At 34.1% G+C, this 25,927-nt stretch overlaps 1 protein-coding gene across 3 annotated transcripts; it reads right to left on the reverse strand.

The window, feature by feature from the left end:
- Nucleotides 1-1,687: 1,687 nt before the first annotated feature.
- LOC133532865 (uncharacterized) lies at nt 1,688-25,730 on the reverse strand. 3 transcript variants are annotated; one of them, XM_061871737.1, is made up of 3 exons: nt 25,340-25,730; nt 8,371-8,560; nt 1,688-3,470 (listed from the first exon to the last, which is right to left on the reverse strand). In XM_061871737.1, exons 1-3 carry the CDS (start codon nt 25,398-25,400, stop codon nt 3,329-3,331), a joined length of 393 nt encoding a protein of 130 aa, XP_061727721.1. In that variant the 5' UTR covers nt 25,401-25,730; the 3' UTR covers nt 1,688-3,328. The 3 variants fall into 3 exon arrangements, with proteins under 3 accessions (XP_061727721.1, XP_061727715.1, XP_061727710.1); XM_061871731.1 differs by lacking the exon at nt 25,340-25,730 and adding an exon at nt 15,155-17,716; XM_061871726.1 differs by lacking the exon at nt 25,340-25,730 and adding an exon at nt 15,902-17,714.
- Between the last annotated feature and the right edge of the window lie 197 nt (nt 25,731-25,927).

The raw sequence follows: 25,927 nt of genomic DNA on the forward strand, positions 1-25,927 counted from the left end.
ATGATTTTGTGTTTTTCAACACGCCCATGGTCCGGATGAAGCTCCTACAGCGTCCCGCCCATGTTGGCCGTATCCACACGCTAAGCTTCCAACGAAGGTGGCAGCTTATACTCGTATCTGCGAACAAGTTCTAATACACGGTTTTCTTATGATTTGCCACTCACAGTGACAAATTAAGAACCTTTAAGACCCGATGCTCGTGGAATGTAGCCCTTTCGGCAACTGCCCGTGGTAGGCTCACACAGTTCTTCGCAACCATGGTTCAAGTCAATACGACCCGCGCGTCGCACATTGCTGTCGCTGTTCTTTTCATATCTCCTGAAGATGGCCGCTAATAGACGTATCTGCAAACAAGCTTAGACACATGGTTTTCCTTACAACCTAACACTCACAGGATTCCTTCTTGACTCGACGCTCTGCTGAAGGCAAAAGATCTCGAATCCACTTTGCAGTTCCTTAAATAACCTCGTTCCCCCATGAGAACCCCTCAACCGCCATGTTAATCCTACTCCTAAGCCCAACCAGAATGCCGAGTTTTGATTGGATAATATTTACTATCCTCGTCAATGATTGGTCACTTTTATTCCCGCGTATTTAGATTGATCTGCCTTACAACAGATGGCATCTCTAAAGATAACATAAATAAATTAAAAGCTTACGAAGTAGTTTATTGTGTTTAATCGATTATTCAATAAACATGACTTAAGAATTTATATTGAAAAATATATTATAAACAAATATTGTACTATGCAATATTATCATGAGTAAACTACCTGCTAGTTCAGTCATTCACCGCCAGATGTCACCGGATGCCACTGTCACATTACAAGTGCGAATATTATGCGCGAAATTCACTCCAAACAAATTCAATAATTTCTAAGAGAGTAAATAAATAAATGTAGATGTCAGTCTGTTACATTGAATACTCGACGTATAGTCCACTGTTTAAATAATGTACTTCTAAATAAATTTATATTCATTAATAATACGTTATTAGGAATGTACACTACAGAAATACGTAAGTAATATTGGAAATACCAATTATTTTTAGGGTTCCGTAGTCAATTTTACCTAACCTCAATTAAACCCCGTGATCGTTAGTACTATAAATCTGCGATTTGGAATGGAGATATAAATCAATACATACATCCGATAAAGTGGTAAAATAAAAATGAGAAAAATACATTTTTTGGGTACCTCCCCTACACGTAAAGTGTTTTTTTTTTAGTTTTAACCCTATGATATCATCTAAGATATGATCATGTATAGGATTTAAAACAATCAGAGGTCTTCAACAATTTCTTTTTTTTTTATAAATGTAAATAATTGCTCCGAAAGAAAAAAATATGCGCCCCCTCCCCCCTCTAACTTTAGAACCATGGGTCCAAAACATATGGAAAAAAATCGTAAAGCTTAAAAATACTCGATAAAAACAATAGCGAATATAATCAGTTTTTTAAGCCGTTTCTGAACTGTCGCAAAAAGTCTTCCCATGCTTAGTAAAAGCGTACGAAGCTGCCCTTTTGCTCGTTATATACTTACATGATAGTTTACTACTTACTATTAGCCCCTGTTCTAGGTACCCTTTTGTAACGAACGGATAACTAAGGAACCACACGCCGGCCCTAGGCCGTCATGCTTTTGGCAGGTTATTTTTAAATAAAATAGGGTTTAATAAAACAATCAATTTGTAATTGTATTTTTTTATTATACGTATATTTTAATGAAATGACTAGCCTCTACTATAACGTGTCTTACTCATTACCTAAATATTAGATGATCGTGATGTAATAAAACAGTCTTTATCACTACCTTGAACCTTTGTATTATAATTGTGATCATTTTTACTCATGCTGGTGGCATCTAAATGGAAGAATTCACGGTTTTAACAATTAGGTACAAAAAAATGTATTGGTGACCAAATAAAGCTTAAATCATTGAAATATTTAAAAGAGCACGCTCTATAACTTTTACTTAAGTAGCTTAGAAGAGTTGCTTCTATATTTTATTCATATTTCATGATTTTTAGGATACAGCTTATCAGGTACCTACCCTACTGGATTAAGAAAATATGACTTTTCTTCTACGACACTGTTTGGTTATGCCGTTTAAATTATGGTAACATTAGGCATATATTTTGTGATTTTACAACTATTGTATTATAGTATTTGCGGAAAGAGAAGAGTCGTAGAATGTATAGGCTCCCTTACATTCCACGACTTCTCTTTCCGCACAGACTCTAAAGGTAAATGACACGTGTAAACTCGTGTAAGTTACAAAATATAGGTATGGCGTGGTAATGATTTGGTAACTAGAAAACATACATTACCTTTTTTATTATAATTCTAAGGCTTAAATCTGTAACATGAATATCTTGATGATTATGTCCAATCAAGGCTGTAATAATATTATTTAATTTAACAAGTGCACCTTTTAAATTTCCTTTAAACTTAACACTAATAACAAGTTTATATAATGTAGTTAACAAAGATTTATACAAATACATAGAATTTAGTCAATTCTACAAGAGGATAGATGCGTATGTGTAACTTTTACAATATTATATTAAGAATAAATTTAACTACGTTTACAATTTTCAAAAATTATGCACTATTCTGAAATAAATATTTTTTTAAAGCATGAGGTCAGATGAATTTAGTTTATATTACACGAGGTAAAAGAAACAGTATGAACAATTTTATACAACTTTACTCATACCCCAGTATTTTTCTTACCCCACTGATCATCAGTTTTTTTGTTTCTAGAAGGACAGTTACATTTTTTTTATTTATATGTTACTTTACACATTTTTAATTAGGAAAAAATGTAGGATGAACAGCTTACGCTATAACAATAGTCCTTAACCTATCATCACCATGTGTTGATGTGGCTGTAATTTAATACACATTACTTATTTAAACATTATCTAGGGGTTACGTATAATAAAATTAATAAATCAAAAGCCCACATAAAGGGTACTTATGACTCAACACTTTACTCTGTTTTGGTATAACTAAAAGTATTTATTATCATTCTGAGATATAAATGTGTGTTAGCAAAGAATATTCAAATTATCGACTTGTCTGAGAAAACCCTTTTTGTACAAAGAAAATAAACATTCGTGCAGGAGTTAAAATGTGAAGTAGAAAACTGGTTTAATTTACTAACATTAACTAATCTTTTATTACATGCACAACAACACATTTACTTTATGAAAAGTATTAAATAATATTAAAAATGGGCTTTTAACAAATGTATATACCTAGTTATCTTTAAATTTACTAACCCGGCCTGTACCTAAATAATAATGATAGCTTAGGAATTACGTCTAGGAACCTTCCAAGAGGCCTTCATCACAGCTCCTCCGCTTGCCCAGCTGGTGGCAGAGCTGCGGGGACCCCACGATGTCGCCGAGGAACACGCTCAGCAGGTAGAAGTCCTTCGCCTGGTCTGACGAACGCTTATAATGGCTGTGGAAATAAACAATAAATAAGTTTACCTGCGGATCTTCTGAAAAATATTTCATACAACATATACGTGAAATAAAACCGCGACAAAAAGATGTATTTAATAGGAATACGGGCATTTTCAGAAAAAAGTGTACCCTATACTTTTTTTTAATACCTAACAAATTTTGGGTCATTTCCACTCAGAATCACGAGCACTATCAATTTAAACAATAAAAAAAGTATTTAAGTATTAAATAGGTATTTTTTTTTTCTAAAAACCCCCTTACACCCGTTGCTGGATGTCCAGAAATAGACATACAACATTTCACTTCCCTTATTACCGCTAATTATAGGTGTAACTTCATCGGAATTTAGGGTTCATTACTTATTTTTATACCGATTGTTGATACCGATGTATGCTCAGCTCACATCTTTGAAATATTTAACCAGCATATCTCAATTTACTTTTTTGGCATTTAGTATATTTTTTTGTAAGAGAGATTTTTGTATTTAGTATGTTTGTTCCAAAGTACGTTTTCGTGGTCATTATCTGTGTACCTCATGTACCTGTTTATGTACCTGTGTACATAAACGAATAACTAATTCAACAACTAAAATATACTGTTGTATTGTAGTCAGATGCAGGGAGAGGTGACCCCCCCTCCATAGACTGATTGTATACTAGGGGGGCCCCGGGGACACCTCTCTGTACATATAACTTGTAATTCATCATTACCATTGCTTTACAGAAAAATAATTATAAGTAATAACAATAACCCTGTCTGGACGTTTTCAACCTGATGCTACGTGAGTGCGCGAATATAATTATTTTATATTTTCACGGTTTAATTTGGAAGGCACACAGTTATGAGCACGTATGCTTGAGATTGCTCACATTCCGACCTAATACTCGGATCCCCGCGTCGGTTGCAAATGTTCTAATATTAGAAAATGGGGTGAAATAATCGTTTAAGGCTGGAGACTTCACGCGAAATCCTTTTACACAAATGGGAATCTGGATAGGAAAACATTAGTAGACAAATAAGGTTTTACATGTATGTCCAAGGTAAATCATATACCAGACAAATAATATTTCTAACACAGGTATTTTTAAGGTTACAGGCTTATTTTGTAAAGATATCGCGTCAATTTAAAAATGGCTGTGACAAACGGATTACGGACGTACAGGCGGACATGATAAAACTAACAATAAAGGTTCCGTTTTTGCCATTTTGGCTACGGAACCAAAATAAATAGGCTATTCTCTTAATTTTGGCTTACTTGTTACTTTAACGATATAAATAATTATACGACGACGACATATCTGAAATGGTGCGCATCACATAGAAACCACGTTTATTATTTCCAGGTAACTGTTGCTTTTCTTTCCACGTAAAAACTAATACTTAGAACTTAGCACAAATGTGCAACATCTGGTATTGTACAGACCGAGATAAACAAATAGTTTAGTAGGCGGCTATCCAAGAGTGAACCAAGTTGGTTCTTAGTTAGAGTCGACTGTGTGAAGCTTTGAACAGTGAAAGTGGCTGGCGGATTATTGCATAAGACTCGCCACAAATGCAGTTCAACTAGCCGAGCAGTAATCGGATGGTTTGCTCATCTCATGTAAGAATGCAACGCTGAACGCGGTATGTAGGTGCAAAAGTAGGTCATACACAACTACACAGTCCACATGGACGGTTAATGTTATCTTAAGGTTAATTCTTGTTTATTTTAATTAAGTTGGCATAAACATACTGGAGGGCCCCCGGACGAGGGCCTGATAAAATTAAACAACGAAGCTCTCAAAGGAATTAATGCTGCAATGTTAGATTAATGATTTCTCTGTATCTGTTACTTACTCTTTGTATTATACAATTAAATAAATATTGGCTAAAGTCATACTCATATCAATTTAAATGCAATGACGAGCCAATATACCATTCATCTTGATTCATCTGATATATAGGTCCGTAAAATTAGATATCTTTGGTCCACAACTTACAATCATGGTTCAAATTCAAGTTCATGTAAAATATCCTTACATATTTGTGTAAAAATGTTGAGTATGTGATATAGAAAAAGCATTAGTATATCGATGCTTGAAAATAAATGTAAAGAATATCGTTCCAAATAAGTAGGCTCTTCAATGAATCTTCAACGTTTAAATTAACGACTTTATTCAAATGCCACATTTAGATATGCTAAGTTAAAGCCAATTAATATTTCCTAATTATCTACTTAAATTGAAGGTTAACTTAGTTGTTCGCGATTTGTTTATTGTGCAATATATCAAATGTGCAATCGATTAGGCCAAACTGAACGAACAGGAATTTCGGTGTGGTAAGCCTAGTCGGTAGTAAGTTATGTTTGTGTGATGACTAACCTCTGGATATTTTGCATTTTTTTCTTCTTTAGAAAGAGTTTAATGACGATTGTACTCTTAATACAAATATTACATTATGTAACTTACATTGCATTGCGGCACCTAATATGTGAACTGTGTAGACAATTATAAATTAGGTTCCACAGTAAATGTCATATCATGGCAATTATCTCACGTAGTCGCCAATTCAATTTAAAAAGACCTACGCAAATATACGCCCTAAAAACATAATTTGAGTAATTTTGGTAGAAAACCAACGTTGTACCTACGAAATTATTATTATTCGAAATATTTTAAAAAGTTTGTACAAGTCCATAATTAGCAATAAAACTTGGTCTTTCTGTACAAACAATAATAACCGGTTAATCTGCGAATCAGGAAGTTTCCTAATTAGGAGTTTCTTTTTGTAAGTCAGGCGAGACTCCACAAACCTTGGGGAGATTTCACAACACAACTACAGCCCTGTAATCATTCTTAGTGTTTAGCATGACTGTTCGTAATTCACATATCATGGTCATGAAACTGTGTTTCTGAGGTGGCCATAATCATAGAGAAATAATACTTATTTCTCAATACCATAATCAACAAGGACTTCCAATATTGTGTTGTATTTTGACTTTATTTGTTGAATAACCAACACTATTTCACATTAACTTTTAAGACTAATATATCTATTAAGGTCTTTCCTTAATTAAACAGTTTCTAAATTCTAGTTTTCACCAAAACACTTTGAAACTAGGTTGTATTGACTAATGACATGTAAAAAAATAGTTTTAATCAAAAAAATAATTAGAAAAATAGTTTTGACTAAGGAAAACACGTTTAAACCAAGGTGTCATTCAGAAAATAAAATGTATTAACTTGGGAAAACCATTGAACAATATTATTCCTATTTGTACAGTCAACTGCAGAGAAAAAAGTATCCACCCTGCATAGAAGTTTGTACGTAAAGGTGCTAAGCTAATAGTATTGCTGACTGTACCTATACCCAATTCACCTGTACTATGTTTACATTACGAAGGTCGCTAATCATGTTTTCCGAATGCGTGGTGTTGCAGCCAACGACTCGGCGGGTGCGTGGCTCGCGATGACCCGTGTTGCGTATCGTTACGTCGTCGTTGGCGGCCTACTTGTGTTAGGGCTGTCACTAATGATTTGTTACTCAGCTAGTCTATCTAGAATTTTCCGTTCCTAATTAGTCTAACCACAAACTTGTTATACAAAGTGATAATGCAACTTTTCTAAGGCCGGTTTTATTCTCGCTAGTATTTATGATTACTCCGAGTCCGATGCGTGACGTGTTGTAGTTAAACGAGTGCATGGTTTGACGAGCACCCGTGTTGGGTAACGTTACGTGGTCGTCCTATTTAAAATATGGTTGTAATTAGGTAATATTTTGTTAGGTACTTAGCTGGCCTTTAGAGCTTTTTATTCCAAAACCGTCTTAAATATGTGTATTTATAGCTTTGATGTTTGTATTTATGTACTTTAAGGCAAAAGTACTAGAGTCAGACCACGATAAGTTGGTAGTGATTTTGATTTGATTTTAGCCCAGCCTGTGCAAGTGTTAAGTAAACGTCATTATTTCATAGAAGTATGACGTCTAAAATAACACTTAGTAACTAGCACTGTCTAAATTGCTGCCAATTTATATTGGTCTGACTATATTCCAATAAGATATATTTTATTTTTTTAACAATGTCCAGCTAATTACTTACTTACATAAAAAACCTTCAATTTCTACACGCTCCAACACCACGCTCGTCCGCACTAATATAATAAACGTGATCGACAACCCTACAGCAACTCGAGTTCACTGGACACACTTTGCTGCATTCTTTAACGAACGGCAATTTAGCCAGTCGCTGGCCTGGATACACAGTTCGGACATGGCATTGAAATGCCCAATTTGCATGCAGTTTGGTAATTCTTATAGCATGGTGCATAAAACAGCTAGGTCAAGGACGGACGCTTTGGGAAACCCATGAAACATTTAGTGGGATTCATTAATAAACCGTAGTAGACTTTTACCCAAAGTTCCATTTCGTTTAGTTTCTTTGTTAGATTGCAAGAGAATTAATGTGGTGTTGTTTAGGATTAAGTTAGTAACGTGGTACCTACGTAATTTGTTACTAGATTTTTTTTATAATGTTAAGCACATATAAGTGCGGGTAAAAAGTTTTAAGTAATGCTTTAGCCAATATTGCAATAAAGTTGATAATAATAAATAACTAAGTCTAAAGGTGAGGAGCTTACTTTACAGCAACTTCAGTCAGACTAACGACACTCTTATTGTATGTCAAGGACAGGTGTGACTTATTATTATGACGCAATGGTACATTCATTATAATAGTTTAGCATTGACGACTATTAACGGATTTGTCACCAAGTTGTGTTCTAACTGGTAATAATTTATAATGACATTTGTGATTTGTAATCAAATCTGTGATTTAACAATGGTTTGTAATCTTACATCAATTTAACATATAATGATGGCACACATGTACTAGATCAAGTAAAAATAAAGTAAGTCACCTGAAGACGTCCGGCCAGTCCATCTGCGGCTTGGGGTCCCGCTGCGCGCGCGCCGCGTAATGCGCGCACACGCGCTCGAACACGCACGCTCGCGCGCCGAATTCGCCCACGATGTACTTCTCGACCTCCGCCGCGTCGAACGGGTCGGCGTCGGCGGCCAGCTGCCGGCGATTGCGCGAGCGGTATGTGGCTGGAATGACGAAGACAAAGATTGAGCCACGGTGTTTTATGGATTGAGCGAAGGGTTGCTTTCTTACTTTAGAATGTGTTTTGTTTGTTATGAAGCGCGACGTCCTGATACGGGAATTATTTACTTACCTAATAAGGAAGTCCACCTATATTTAATAAATTACCACTAAGCATCCTAAAACAAGAAAACATTAAAGAGTTTAAAACTGCATTGTATACATTTTTAGCATCTAAGGCATATTATACCATTTAAGAATATCTCAATGTCATACATTTGTAATAGAGTAGGTATAAGTAATTTATGGATGCGATACACATGACATTCTTAAATATTTGCATGTCTTTGTGACGAAACATGTAGTTCCTTTTTTATATGTATGACCTTTTGTACCATGTTTTAGCAAATAAAAATCTGATTCTGATTCTGACCTTATTTTCATTGTGTTAAATTTAAATTATTTCATTCTAATTAGGTAGCTGCTTGCTTCAGAGTTACTGATTCTGAACTTGAAAACTGACCAAGACTTAAAATCGAACTTTAAAATTCTCACCTTGACTGCTAGTAAGTATGTAATATGTATATTATGCATATTATGTACTTATATATATTATTAACACTGCGAGTAAAGTTAAATCAATATCAAATTAACCCGAAAATCGTAAGAACAAAACGCAATAGATCACCCAATATTGGTAAGTCACAGGCTAGTAAGTATTTGGTAAGCGATGAAAATGACTGGCAAGGTCTATTATAAGTCAATGTATTAGGAAAGTACATAGCGATTGCAATTGCAGTAGGTGCAACGTGGTTGGATATTTAGAATACATCTATTTACGTATTATTGATTACTTGCATGTTGCAACACTGTACTAATTAAAAAAAAAACTTTTAAGGCATAAATCACTAATGCATTTCGCATTGTTATGTTTATTAGTCGTAATTTAAAACAGTTTCAATTATTTTAGTAAAATGTCACTTCTAAATTAATTTACAAAACGTACAAGAAATTATAATAAAACTAAAACAAACTTAATTAATGTACACGGCAATATCCAGGAAGGTACCGTAGTAACATTAAAAGGTAAGGTAAGCTGAACTGAAATGACCTCAGCTTATCAAAATGGTTTTCTGCCTCGTTGAGCCTTGCCGGGTGGGCTAATTAAAACTTCACCATCCCTGCCTGAGACTGCTAAGTCCACTTAAGCTCTATCGAAAATTGTGACTTTGGTGAAACATTCGTTATTTTAATTTAAAGTTGTAGATATATATACCTACGGCTATTGCGCCGTATTTTAGCGGCTTTATTTTATTTGGGCTTGATAATTTATACCCTGAGTCTTATTCTTAATGAAATCAAAACAGTTTGATTAACATTTTAGTTCGTGTCACTCACGTGTTGCTGCCTTCTAGGAAAAGCGAACGCGAGTATCCAATTGGTTTTACTAGACTAAACGTTTAATTTTTTTTTTTCGAATAACCCTACTAAAATAAGTCCTTTATGCATACGCACGCTCCAGCCTTCTAGAAAACTCTGTTAGCGAGGTCTAAATACAATTTATGCAGAACATTACGAACTACGAGTATATTAGCTCAAGCCGAGTTCAAAATTAAAAACTCAACTTGATTTAATTTTTATTTGACAATTCTCGCAGTGCAGTACGCACCAAAAATAATATTTAAGTACCTATGTGCGAGAATATATGTAACTATGCACTACCAATAAAACAATACCAATAAAAAAATTAGGATCGACGACGGCTTCTAGTTCATTCCGATCTCAAGTACTTATATTCCATAAAACTGCAAATCCACTCAAGTTAGTGCTTATAATGTAATAGGTAAAACCGCTGTTACACAATTGATCTGCCGTCTACCATTTCTTGAGATTATCTGACAAACTTGCATTTCCGTTAATACGAGTAAGTATCTATCATTTCCTGAGCCGCCCATTTCTTGTCTTCGAAATATTGATTAACAGCAGCAATTCTTACAAGTGATACCAAGCTCGTTCAGAGAACATAGTTTGTGAATTCATAAATTGTACACATTATACTTCGGTTATTAATGCATAAATGCGCGTTGTATTAAAAATTAATATTTTTAAAGATGCCTTGTTGCCTTGACATATATCTAAGCGCGGGCAATAAGAATGGGACCAGTACACTACAGTCACAGAGTACAGCGGAGTCACGCAGATGAATTCGAGCCAATCGTGCAGTCTAACGCCATGCCATTTCGTGGCTTATATGATATATTTTGTTACTTGTTGTTTTCTTCTTTTATTTTGCCACGAATAAACGCTCTCTACTCTCTCTCTCTCTCTACAACAACACGATTGGTTGATGAGTTCCCATCACGCGCGCGATTGATCGCAACTAGTAGACTACACAATTGGCTCGAATTCATGAGTGACACCACTGCACTAGCACCATTCCTAGTACCCGTAAGGCCTGTCCTTATATATATGTCAATGCATTTTTTTAAAGATGCATTGTTGTGTATAAAATATTCGCATTTTTTGTATAATCCAAAACTACGTCGAGAGCATTATATGTAGATAACGTTATATGTGAACAGGGGTAATGTTTGTATGGACACTTCTGCTTGTTTCTTTTTGTAAATACTTTTAAAGCCAAAAATTTGTCTTAAATGTCCTTCCAAAACAGATCCATTTCTTGATTTTTAATTTAAATAAATACCTATTAAGGTCTAGTTATACCTTATAAATGATCGGTCTGACTTCCCTAACTATGTTTTCACCGCTAAAGTTAAATGGAAGCCTGTTAAATAAATGAGTTTAATAGTTTTAATCACTATCAGCAAAGTTTAAAACGGAGGTCGGCGGAAACTTAACTATGAATCATGGCTCATGCATTTTATCGCCTCTCAAATTATCATCTTTATCAGCCTTTTAAAATGAGGAGGTTATTATTGAAATATTGTTACCTTAGTACTCAATATTTTATCTTATAATCAATGCATATTTACATTTTTAAAAATCTGCACTAATATCTATGCTTTAAATCAATGTTGGTAATGGTACAGTCGCCATCAAATATATCGGAGCGGCCAAATTGCTCAAAAACACCTGAACACGCACTCTACCTCCCTGACAATAGAGGCGTGCTCAGATATTTGTGAGCGCCTTGGCCGCTCCGATATATCTGATGGCGACTGTACAAAACTAACAAATAAAATTAATGTTATCTAGTATCAACTTATTACATTTAATTTTTGATAAGCGCTTGAAATATTTAGTTATATCTCGAACTGTATTGATAATATAGTAATTTCACTGTTTGATTGAACCATTATATTATGGGTAGTACGTAACAATGCCTGTATATATATTTCAAGTACCTACTTACTATTATAAGTTTCAAATAGTTAACTAAACATAAACAGGTACATTACGCGTATAACAACTTGCTGTTCACGAATAGTTAAATTTTCCATGCACTAAATTCACAATTAAGCTATTATGCCTTGCATAAGACGATTAATGATGAAGTTGGTATGTTATGCTATATGGATTGGTTTGCATAGTAACCATACTTTGCCAATTGCATAAACGATAAGATAAGATAGAGACGAGTAAATAAAAAGCATTGCATATCGGCATAAAATAGATAATTTTCTCTAATACAACTTTATTTATAGTACAGTTAGCATCAAAAGTAGCGGATCAAACAAGGTTTCAAAAGTATCTACCATTCTGTAACAGCTTAACAAAAGTTGATGCTTCTATAATTATGTAGAACAATTTAGACTGTAAAAGATATACTTTTGAAAGTAAATTTTAAAGAATTATCTTTGTTTGGAATAGTTATCCGGAATATCAGATACTTTTAGCGCGTTGCTTCATCCGCTACTATTGATGCTGACTGTACATTACGATAGAAGTGCGAAAAATAGGAAATTCGCAACGAGTGCCGAATTACCTATTCGCACATTCTAGCTAATATTGATACCCGAGCAAGCGAAAGATCCGAAAATAGCGAGCGTTGAGCGTTGCGAGGGTTGCAAGGCACGAGGCTTAAACAAACTTTGCCTCCGAGTGAAACACAAAATATTTCACCCCACCAACGCGAGTAAAATACTAACTATGCAATACCAAAAAAATCTAACCAAATCAAATCCATATCCATAACATTCAAAATCATCATTTAAAAGTAAATTCTACCAGCTAATTACTTCTGATCTCTTTGCCTCACATGTCGATATAATGCAACTTTCTTAATAGTTTTTTTGAACAAACAAGAGGGCTTTTATCAGTTGGTAAGGTAAAAAATACTTTTGTACTACATTTTTGTCTAATGAGATACCTACTTACAAATTTGCATTAATTATTTAGGTTTTACCTATAGCAAAAAAAGTATTATTTTATAGGTATACTAGATTGTCATCTGTATTATAAATAACTGCAAATTCTCAAAACGATATCTAAGGCTATTAGATGTATGTACGAGCGAAGGTCTCCTTTCAGCTTGGGAGAAAATGCTTTCTTATTTCTAGATGTTCTCCTCTGCAGGTCGCATTTCTCAACCGATTCTCGTGAAATTTTGTGAGCAGATTCTGTAGTTAAATGAAATATTTTTGTCATTTCGTTTTTTTTAATGTTAAAATGATGGAAATTGGCTTAAAGGACCTAAGTACCAGTATGGTCTATAGAACTTAGGTCCTTTACAGTCTTAACTTGATAGTTCACTATGATAATGACTCTACGAAGAAGTTTTTTTTACTCATAAAGCATATCGCGAGATCTACCCACTAATATTACATATTTGTTACAAGTGAAGGTAATATAAAATTGAAAAAAAAACATACAACCGAATTGATAACCCCCTCTTTTGAAATCTAGAAGTCAATTAAAAAAATATGAAGAGTCTCATACCAATATAATAAATGCACACCTACTCGAAGCCTGAACGCATTGTAAATGCGATATGAATGGAATTAGAAATGGGTTATACAAGAAGTCATTTATTGTAATGAAACCAGTCTGTGAAGTTGTCGACGTTGTGGTTTAGTTTGAGTAATGAGGCGCCTGACACGTGCTATCAGTTGATAGATAGTGATACATAACACTAGTACGGTTATTACCGAGTTGTATCGACTAGATTGTTTATCCTGTTGGAATACATATTTCTTGTAGCTTTTAAAATACTTCTACGAATAAACAAGTTAATTTCGTAAATATTTCACAAGTTTAAAACATTGTTGGTCGCTATAGGTACGCCACATTATAACAGTGAATGGCAAGTTGTTATACTCGTAATATACCTGTACCCCTAGTGTAAATAAATTCGATTTCCAAACGTGACGTACGCGTTTGCGTTTAGTCTCATTTTGTATTGGATTTCGAAAGAGCGCGCCAAGCGGGACGTTTTGGAAACTCAAAATCCTATACAAAATGAGACTTAACGCAAACGCGTTCGTCACGTTATGATGTCGATCAAAGTTACACTAGGGGTACTGTTTATGTTTAGTTAACTATTTGAAACTTATAACTATAAGTAGGTATTTTAAATATATATTTACAGTTACTTTTACGTACTACCCATAATACAATGGTTCGATCAAAAACAGTAAAATTACTAAAATGTAATCTTAAAATAAATACCAATGAGCAATGCCCTCTATCAGTTTATTACGCGTATGCTCACTTGTTGTTAAGTTATGACGTCATACTTTGGGCACACAGTGTTGATGCACATGACGCATTTATTATGCAAAAAAAAACTATTTACGCATCATAGTTAATATAGAAAATAGCCAGTTGCAAACCCCATTTCATTAGGCTTCAAGTATCAACCTTCCCTTCGTTGTAAATATTGTAAACCACACAATTTGTACGTAATCATATTTACCTATTTTAATTTAATGCAAACACTTGCCGAAATCAGAATTTAGCTTTATCTGACCCAAAAATAGAGACATTTAAAAAAGCCCGTACTGCAGGTCTATTTACATATATTTATAATAGCATTCCCAATAACAAAAAATCAGAAGTAAAATATATCATAATTGTAAATAAATTTACACTCAACACCTCTTTACACTAGTTTTGATTACCTGCATAATATTGACCAACAACTGTTTGCAAGCTGTTTGCTTGTTTCACTGCACAAAATTGTTGTGTAGTAAAACAAGTACCAATAGATCAACAATCAAAATGTTTTGTTACGTAGGCAGGTGGCATAGATTTTTCGCAGAAGTCTACAGTGTGTATGTACATCCAATACGGGTAATAAATTTAATCAAACCAGACATAGAATTTACCCGTGTAATCATAAATTAAGAAGTTTTTTAAGTTATGTTTATTATGACCCCGTAATTACTGTAAAAAGCTCGTATATCGTAACTTGTGTGTTGCTTTACATTGCGGGCCGAATTATTTTGTATGGTTAATATTTTAATTGTATTTCTAAGCAAAAGTTATCTCTTAAAGTTTAAAGATTTGCCTGCATTGAATTTACATACTGAATAAAGTGTGTAAAGGACTGTACAGTGTTATATTATAAAATTGTGCAGTGGGTTTAAAGTACGTAGTTATGATCATATTTGTAGTATCATCATATTTATTATACCAACCTGGACTTAGAGAATATGAGAGTTTCTTCAAAAAGTTGGTAAGTCGCACACTCAAAATGATGACCGGAAAACCCACTAACTGCACCGGCAGTTCAAACGCCGCATCTTGACTCTTTACATCATCGCAACAACTTAACAATATCACTAGTAGACCAGACGTGTACAATATTTTATTCCACTCCATTGTAGACAAGTATTAAATCAAGAAGAAAACGACTACTAACTCAACAGTAGACGTTAACTGCTAATTTGTAGTCAACAGTTTCACAACACTTCGAATGTCTATTGTTGAAGTGTCACATGCATCAACAAAACGCACTAATATTTGAATTTTAACAAGAATCGTTCGAAATTTGAATTTTTACTCTCCCAGGAAAGATGTCCACTCCCGTTGTACCCCTTTTCTATTTTCGCGCGTGAAAGCCGATGCAGTGTGCCAAACTAACTCGTAGTACGGCTCGGATTGTACTGGAATACGTGACAGCGTAACACCTTTCCCGCCGGTCTTTATGTTGGTCAATCGAAGTCTTATGTCATAATGCGGGTTGATCCCCATTACGGCTACGTTTCGTAAAAAAATACTGTAAATAAACTGCGTGCTCTACTCTACCAAGTTAAGCAAGTATTCCATGTGCAATGGTCTGTGTTTTATGACTTCCTAGCAATTTTGAAAAAGTTTTTCTAATGTTAATTCAGTATGATTTGGAAATCTAGCGTAACGGAATATGTGTCTTATTTGTGTCTTACCTGGACTTAATGCGTAAGATAATTTCTTTACGAAATTAGTAAGTCTCACGGCCAAAATAATAAATGGGAATCCAACTAATTGCACTGGTAACTCAAATCCCGCTTCTTGTGCAGTTCCTTCAAGAACGAATTGGAACACCAAAAATGAGATCACTGTCCAAACATACCACAATTTAAGCAATTCCATGTTTTTCAATTACAAAGGTAATTCTAAATTTGATACTGGCACAGAAATATTAACTTTATATTTAAAAAAAATACATGCAGTTCACGATCGTCTCTTGTTTCCATCTGAAAAATTTAGCACACACGGTTTAGCAACACATCGACCTTAGCTCGGAATCTACGTAGAACTGACCGTGCCCAATCACCCGAGACCAACAAGACGTAAAAATTTCGAAACGTAATGATTAACATTAAGAAGGCTATTATTTAATCACCTGTCGTGACACAAGGTTAAATGTTTTTATATTTAAAAATGTTGAATGTTTACGTGTCTGCGCGCAAGCTGTCATAGAGATCACTGCGCTTTACTGAGAAGCATCATAGAGTTGATGTATCTCCCCGCTTACTTCTCTAATTACCTGTGTGCGTAACATGTGATTATTCGGCGTTTGAAACTTTGTTTAATTAGTTTTTTATCCGTTAACATAACAAGAAACTGACCTGCTCAACACAGAATGGTTATTAACCCGTATCGTCATATTTAAGTTTTATATAAAAGTATATAAAATTGCGCACAGGTCTCCCTGACGAGCCGAATATTTTAACACGAGCGTAATGTACTTTTTAATGAAATACTCATCTTATTTACAATAACTTTATTATACTTCCACCTTGTTTCTTAAAAACGAACCCGAGAATTCAGAACGTATAATTAGATTCTCTTGAGTTCCGAGAAAGATCCTTTTAATAGAGCATTTACATCGAAGGCGAGCTTTTTAACTTCGTACATGACCCTAAAGGGCCGGCAGAGGTCCCTAATGTTCCAATTATGAACCTTTTTGAAACAATTTTATACGTAGGCCAAGGTTCTTGAGAATGCGATTTACTGTATTTTTCTTTTCAATTAAGATTTTACTTAAAAGACCATCAACGTACCCACTAGCGCCACTGGAAAATAATTGTGATTGTTTACGATTGATATTTAGAAAACAGGGCCGCTACGTACTGTATTTTGTATTGAAGTACCTTTTGAATACATCAAACTAGTTTTTATGTTGCTGGATTCGTCGTTCTATGAACTCAAAACGAAAACGGCCGTTTTAACTTTGGACGCCTAGATTGACGAATCCAGCAACGTAAAAACTATTATGATGTATTCAAAAGGTACTTCAATACAAAATACAGTACGTAGCGGACCCCTTTTTAGGGTTCCGTAGCCAAATGGCAAAAAACGGAACCCTTATTTTAAATATCTATCGTTAAATTGAAATAATCACAATTATTTAGCAGTGGCGCTAGTGAACACGTTGATGGGCTCTTAATATTTTATTTTAGTTACCTACGACCGCTTTGATATAGGTACTGTTTGATGTTTTGTTTTGAGTCCCAGTAAGTAAATTAATACGACCATCTCTTGACATTGCATAACGGCCATGTGCACAATGCAACGGTAGTTCTAAACTTGATAATATATATCTATAAGGATCATAAATGTCAAAAATCAATTTTTATGTTAGGTATACTTCGGAGTAACGTAAAAATACACGCACACACAATTTACATACAATTTTATATCCGAATATAATGCGATTGTATGTATTAAATATTTCTGTTATAACTTTAGGATTTACTATATACATACAGTCGTGTTCACAAACATTTTTACAAACCAACGTTCCAAAAATATATAACTATACAAAAAATATGTTACATGTTCCTATCGATCATATTCTAACAATGCTTATAAGATGTCACAGCGATACGATACCGATCTGACAGTGTCAAAAGTGACAATTCTTTAACAGAAAAAGTCTCCTTTACACTGACAGATATCTCGTATCGCTGTGACATCTTATAAGCATTGTTCGAATACGTGCGTAAGACACTGACAATAAGATCATGTATGTAAATATATTTTTGGAACGTTAGCTTGTAAAGATGTTTGCGAACTCGACCGTCACCGTACGTCATTCCTTAAATTCAAACATCTCATTAATCCTATATAAAATATGAAGAAATTGAAAAGACATCATTCTCGCTTTTATCTGTTCATCATCATCATTCGTCAATTTTTGATAAATTGTTCATGAAGGGATTGATGTTTGTAGAACCATACTTTTCCTCAGAATTGCCATTGAACGCAATACTTCTTTATTGCGTTAGTTGAGCATCGGGTCAAGTTTTTCAATAACTTCTTTGATTTTAATGGCGTAACGTAATTGCTATCGATGTTGATATTGAAATTTTGGGGCTATTAAGTAAAGATATTTCCGGAAAACATGCAGTTTTTTAAAACTAAATACTTAAGTACATGTTAAATAGGTTGCGTCTCTATGAAATTTGAACTTTGCGGATCATAAAACAACGAAAAACAATTGCAAAAATCTTTTAATACGTTAACGGTTTAGGTAACTTAAGTGGGTTAAAACAGAGGTCGGTTGAAACAACGTAAATTTTGAGGCATCTACATTGTATAAAGCTGGAACAAAACGACGTTTAGCCGCGGCCCACTGTGCGATAGTCTACAATATGTGCACTTGCTTCAAGACGATTGTAAATACCGCAACATTAACGTTGTTTCAACTTATCTCCGTTTTAACTCACCTCGGTCTCCCCTTATATAAATTTGTTTGAAGACAGTTATAATTTGAAGCACTGGAACAAATACAATAAAGTAAATTGCTTTCAGAGGACTCGCTTAAAAGGATGCTTTTTTGCCTTTTTTCATAAGTCTCCTAAAAATAAGCTTGACAGCCGAAAACTTTGTACCTATGATAGGAGTACATTACTTTGGTACACCTACAGGTACAGTCAGAATCAATAGTAGCGGATGAAACAACGCGCCAAAAGTATCTGATATTCTGGATAACTTTTCCAAATATAGATAATTCTCTAAAATTTACATTCAAAAGTATAACTTTTACCGTTTTAATTGTTCTACATATAGAACCATCACACTTTGTTAAGCTGTTACAGAATGGTAGATACTTTTGAAACCTTGTCTGATCCTCTACTTTTGATGCTGACCGTACTAATAGTAAGAATATTCTGAACCTTATTCTTCAGATTAAGGTGCCTTACATTTTATATAATTACTTTTCATATATAGGTAAGCAGATCATCCCTTATTTAAATAATTAGCTATAGCTATAGTGTTAGTATCAAAAAGACATTGCCAAAGCTGGTCTAGTTTGACATAGGTACTTAAATAATAAGTAACAAATTTTCATAGGATATTCTAATGTAATGTTTACCCTGTATTGGCTGTTCATGTCACTATATGTCACTGTAAATGTTGTATTGCCTTGTGAAAGAGCCCCTAAGACCTACTTTATCTACAGAATACATTTTTGAATTTTGCTTTTTACATAATAATCGTTGGACCTAAATTATCTTTCTCAAAAATGCCCGGATAACTTAGTTGTCTAAGTGCATATGCGTTTATGGTCAGTTAAAAATTAAAAATGTATAAACTTTACAGTCTCGATTTACGTAAAAGCAGTGTTGCATGCTAACTGCATTATTTGTCGCACCTAGTGAAATATTTATATAAAAAAATTAAACCCCATAAATAAACAGGATCAGATCTATTCATCCAACGTTACCAACCAACAGAGACTTATCTGTGTTTTAAATTGCGTAATATTGGAAACTGTTATAAAATATTATAAATACGAAGTGAAATTGATGAATACCTTCGTTTTTTCATTATTTTCGAGAAAAACACTACTAACGTATTATACATAATTACATACAGGCTGTCTATTTAGTCACCTGCAATAATTTATGGGCTGAATCTATAAGTCATACTGAGCAACTTTTACAATGGGACCAACCCCGGAATCACAAAAAAAATTTACTCTCCCATAGAAAATTTCAAGGTCTGACAGCCAAAATGTACGAAACAGCCAATTTTTTTTTCGCAATTTCGTGGTTGGTCCCATAGTAAAAATTGCTCAGTATGATCTATATTATATTCATCCCGTAAATTATTGCAAGTGACTAAATAAACAACCTGTATAATTCATTTATTATAATTCAAAATTCAATTGAAATGGTCCAAAAAAAGATTTGCGGGCTACACATAGACGCCTAACTGGCAAACGTATGTCACAACAAACAACATTAACATTATTATTATTATAAGTTACCCTCCCTCGAGTCAAGGCGCACGTGTTCTGATATGTTGGTTCTCCACAACATTTGTCGTGATAAGTACGACTGCCCCGAGCTGCTTGACAACATACGCTTTAGGGTCCCCTCATGCAGCCCTGCCCGTTCCAATGCCTTGTTCGCCGTCCCGACTTGCTCAACTAACGCTGGGATACGCGCACCTTTGTGCCGTCTTTGAATAAAATGTTTACGGCCGCAGACATTTTCAATATAAGTAGAGTAAGTTTCAAAAAACAAATCCTTGAAATTCTAGCTGAGACAACTTAGTATCTTTGTTTCATTGCCATCTAGTCGCTAGAGTGCGTTAGGTTTAGCTTAGTTTACTGTAGCATTACCTTACCTATATATTAAGTATAGTTCTTAGTGAGAGCGTTTTATTAGGAGGTAGGTGCACGTCTATTGCAATGTATAACTTATAATTTATACTATTATTGTACTTGATTCTGTTGTTTCTCCAATAAAGAATATAAAATAAAATAAAACTGCAATTAAAGGTGAACAAAGGTTCACAAAACTGCATTTTCTACACTTAAATATACATAGGTAATTGAGTAAAACAGGCATATCACAGCGTTGAACTGATAGCCTTAGCTTCAATGTATATGTATGAGGGTCAATCGGTTAATTCATAAATGTCAAAAATCACTCTTCGTTATTCCGACTATTGTCAGCGTTTCAATCAAATAAGGTATGTACATACGCAAACATGACTTTGACGTATCGCAAATCGATCAGGTAATGGGATTAAATTGCAGGAAATAAGCGTAGCCATTGTGTCACGTCACGTAGCTTTTGATTTATATGGGTCGAGGGTGGCATGACGTCATCACAGGCTGTGACAAGAATAGCTGACACTACACGTAGGTAAGATGGCGGTCTTGGTTGTACAAAAACTAAATAAAAATTTCGTAAGAATACGCTACAATCCGGCCTGGATATACCTCTCCTAGATTTAATATAGATAATTATAATTTATTTTCTGAATAAAACCTGTCATCACTGTGTAACAAAAATAATGGGAATCTGTTAAGGGGCATTTTTAGTTTCGTGTTATGATCAGGAAAAAGTAGAACTAAAAAATGTGTGACACGAAAAATGTTTTACATTATAATAAATTAATACAAAGGCCAAAAATGCTTTGCGTATTTTTCTACTTTTTCGTAATCAGAATACGATACTGAATATGCCCATTATTTTTGTTATACACGAAACCAAGCTATTGCTCAGACAGACATAATAACTTATATTATAATAATATAATATTATTAACCTACTAATATTTAACCCACACTGCCCTTTTCGTTTTTGCAAAATACTGTGAATTCTAACATTTTTATTTTATGAATTGTGCTCACTGCGTTAGGTACCTACTCGTAAAATGTCAAATAGTATTTGTTTATGCTGATAACGTAGAATTCGTTAAAAACCATGTGGGTCAAACATTATAAGTCGGCTGTGGGCACAAGGCAGTATAATTTTATTAAATGTCCACCCAAAAATCCACGTAACGGAACTATTTTATTTATTATATTTAAACAATCATATTGCCAGTTAACTTTTAAGAGTTTTTTCCTAAGAAAACCAAGTTAGTAGGTATTTTTAATCATAAACCCAACATAAGCATAAATATCTTAATATCCCTCTAATAGGAGTAAATTTTGAATTGTAGGTAGTAGTTTTACTATGTTTTGTGGAATTCGATATTTAGAGACTGTATACATATTTAGATATATATAATTGGATTGATACCTATTTATAATCATATTTTATTTATAATAATTATTTATGGTTTATTATTATTTCTTGTGTGTAAAATGCATATTTACGTGTTAATTTTTTTTTACCTTTTAACGGGCATGACTGAATAAAATCCTCGAATCAAGCCCATCGCAATCTAAAATTCTGTACAAACAAAAAATACGCAAAGATGATGTTATAATATAAGGTAAACAAGCATACGGCCCGCTTGATGGTAAGCAGTCTCCGTAGCCTATGTACGCCTGTAACTCCAGAGGAGCCGACCCTAACCCCCCCCCCCCCCCCCCCCCTTGAGCTCTGACACACTTACTCACCGGCAAGAACACAACACTATGAGTAGAGTCTAGCCCATTTTGACAAATATACAGGTTGAATAGGTATATATCTGACCTATTATTCGATATTTGTTGAGCAGAATTTTTATCAAGTTCAACATTTCGCTTTTTGCGTTTATGAAACAGCATACTCGCGACAACATAGCCAAAATCGAGATTAACTGTGTGTTATGAATACAAAATCGGATATTGCTCGAGACGACTCCCGCATGAATCCGTTCCTGCTGTTATTCCATGATTTCGTTTAGCCGCAGCGACGAACCAGTGTAGCTGTGATCTCTGCATCCCAAGTTCAGAGCCATAATAAACCTACCTACCTAGTAGTAAAACTTGAACTTAAACTTTTTTTAATTATTTATTGCAATTAAGAAGTTTTAATGAAACGTAGATGCAAAAGTTGCCACTTTAGCATGTCGAATAAGGCCCCTGATTACGCAGAATTCTTACAAATATTATAGACACGCATTTATATTGGTTCGCCCGAAGCGAAAGGTTAGTCTGCGATGGAAATGGCAGTCCGTATTGTTTGGAAAATAAAAAGGGGCAGAATAAACAGCGCAGAGGGAGTTACAAAGGCTTGGCGGTGTACAGGCCATTACTGCGGCGGGTTATAGGCTTATTACAACCAGATTACGCCTCTTTAGCCAGGGCACACTTCGGGCACTCTTTTCACAACTAGGCAGTACCTGCATTAAACGTGGGATTTGTATAAGAAAAGATAATTATGGCAACTTGGAGACAACAGGCGTTGTGGTATGTTTCGCTGACACTGCTGTACGATCTCATTTTTCATTGTGTCGAATAATAAATATTTAAAATTGTTTAAAAAAAGTAAAAAATATGAAGCATAAAGCAAGTAAGTATCCCATATAAATGTAAATACTTTTGGTGTATACGTATTTAATACATAATACATCAAAAATATATTGTAATTTAATCGAATCATAAAACATAGTTCGTCAATATACATTTTATTTTTTACCACGCCAGCTTGTTTAGGCTCTCTTGATTGTTCATAAACTGATGAAAAAGTTTCATTACAGAAAGTTTCCTCATGTTGTCTGGTAGAATTTACTTTTAAATAATGATTTTGAATGATAAATATTTAATAACATTCATTTGGATTTGATTTGGTTTGATATTGTTACAATTAGAATTTTCCTCACGCTTGTGTAGTGAAAAATGTGAAACTCTCGTAACGCTAACGAAGATTCTACTTTAAAACCCACTCACTACGCTCGTGGTTCAATTTTGGAATCTTTCGCTTGCTCGGGTATCAATATCGCTCGTAAGCGGTTAAAAAACAACTTTGCCCCCTTGTAAAGAAATAACTATTAACGTTAAGCGCTGAATTGGTATTTTTTTCATATTGCTAGGTTATTTGTGTTTACCTGGTGCGGTGTATGAAATAAGTAGGAAACGCACTACTTGCTAAGTAGGTACTTAGTTCAAAAGGTCTATGGAAATAACAAACTATGACACTTTAACGATGTTCAGTTGGTCTTATAATGCACAAAAATTAAGGTTTTCACCTCGGAATGGGAGATAATAAAGAAAACCTTTACAACACCACAATGACGGTTTATACGAGATTCCAGCTTTCTAGCTCTCATTACGAGGTTGTTGCCCTTTTTGGGCGTAAGATGACTGGGCAATTATAATGTTCAGTTTTTCGCTCTCAGCGATAATTTAAAAGTTTACGACCGTCTGCAGCCGAAAGATAATTTCCTAGTGACTTCGGTAAGCCTCACAACCCCTAGACTTGGAGATATCTGCATGTTTCAGCCCTTAAACCTAGGGAATAAGATCTAGAATCGTACAATTATTAAATGTGAGGAAATAGCAGTGCAATACAGCGAGCGAGAGAGCCGAGTTAGATTAGAACTGTGATAGTTCCCGTTTAAGAATTGCTCCACAAACATTGAGCTCGTGGATTTACGAGTAAAAGGATGACTAAAGAAATAGTTCATTTAAGAAACTTTCAAAAGACCAAGTAATTCAAAAGTAAGTAGATACCTATACTTATGTTAAAGTATTTTTATTATTATTTAAATTAATATTGATCATATCAAACAATTTATTAACCTTGCTTATTTTCTTCGAAGGCCGCAATAATATGTGACACGCTCTTAGGGCTCTACAAAGTAGATCGTGCCAGATATTTTTGCGGCCTTCGTTGTGTAACATATAGCAGGTACGTGTACTGTACCTATCATTATTAGGATTAGGTATGAATAAATTATTGAATAATAGGTACCTATTGATTATATTTCACGGAAAGTACTGTTTTTCATGAATATCCTTATACTACAATAAAAATTATTCCGAGAGCGATTTTAGTAACGCCTCACAAAATTTTATTTATTATCAACTAAGTATAATATATTTTGGAACCCCTTTTTCATTATAAATACATTATTGGGAACAATTTACAATACAACCATCGACAAAGTCGCACTGACTCAGCTAAACTGATGTTGTGCCAAGTTGTACTAAGTATGTAGATATATGTATAAATATATTCGTAGTTAGACTCATAGAATACATCCATAAGTCATAACAAAATAAATATTCATACGCTAAGTAATCATATCCGCCAGTAGGCAGTAAGTAAATTAGACAAATCTGTATATACTTATATATGTATATAATTTCCAAATAAAACAAACGAATATAAGTACTTTAGGTAAGTAGGTACCTAGACGCTTTATTTAAATTATAATACCAATTTAAAATTTTAACTGATAAATTATAATTTGAATAATGTGTATTAGGTATAGTTTAGGTTAGTTAGTTAATATCAAAACATGAGAATTAATTTCTGGAGAGTATTAGACTAATATTATTACTGCATGAAGTGTTAAATTGTATGGGTCTCCATGACAACATGCTTGCAATATTAGTCTTATTACCTTAGAAATAAGCCCCTGATCGTAATGCTGCATTAAAATGAAAATCAAAACAGTGCTAATCATTAAAGTATAACTGGCATTTAAAGAGAACTCACCTGCATATCCCGACAAAATCACTGCACACAGCAGAAACAAAATGCTAAACTTTAAGCACATCTTACTAAGCTCAATCCAACAAAAATTGTAAGTGTTTAATAATTTTAGTCCGAAGAATATTTTCTTTTTTTAGTGACCAGTAAGCACGATGGCCGCCTGTCCGTGAATGCCAAACCGCGGTGAAACGAGTTGAACTGCCAAATATCGTCAACGTGAAACTAAGTAATTGAATGTTATGGTTGTGCAGCTTTCTGAAGATAATGGGTAGATTATGCTCGTGGTCACTATTATGTATGTTTACTAAATACTAATTTTAATTAGGATTCTGAATTCCTAAAACGTTGTGTTTTTTTTTCATACACATTAGGTCACAATGATGATTTATGATAAAATTACCTACATGTAGTTCATGAAACAACGCGCCAAAGGTATATAATATTCCGGATAACTTTTCCAAACCTGAATCTCTAAAATTCACATTCAAAAGTATATATTTTACAATCTTAATTGTTCTACTTCACTTTTTTAAGCCGTTTAGAATGGTACATACTTTTGACGCGTTGTTTGATGCGTTACTTTTGATGTTG

Source organism: Cydia pomonella, chromosome 2 (genome assembly GCF_033807575.1).
Source record: "Cydia pomonella isolate Wapato2018A chromosome 2, ilCydPomo1, whole genome shotgun sequence".
Taxonomy (NCBI): Eukaryota; Metazoa; Arthropoda; class Insecta; order Lepidoptera; family Tortricidae; genus Cydia; species Cydia pomonella.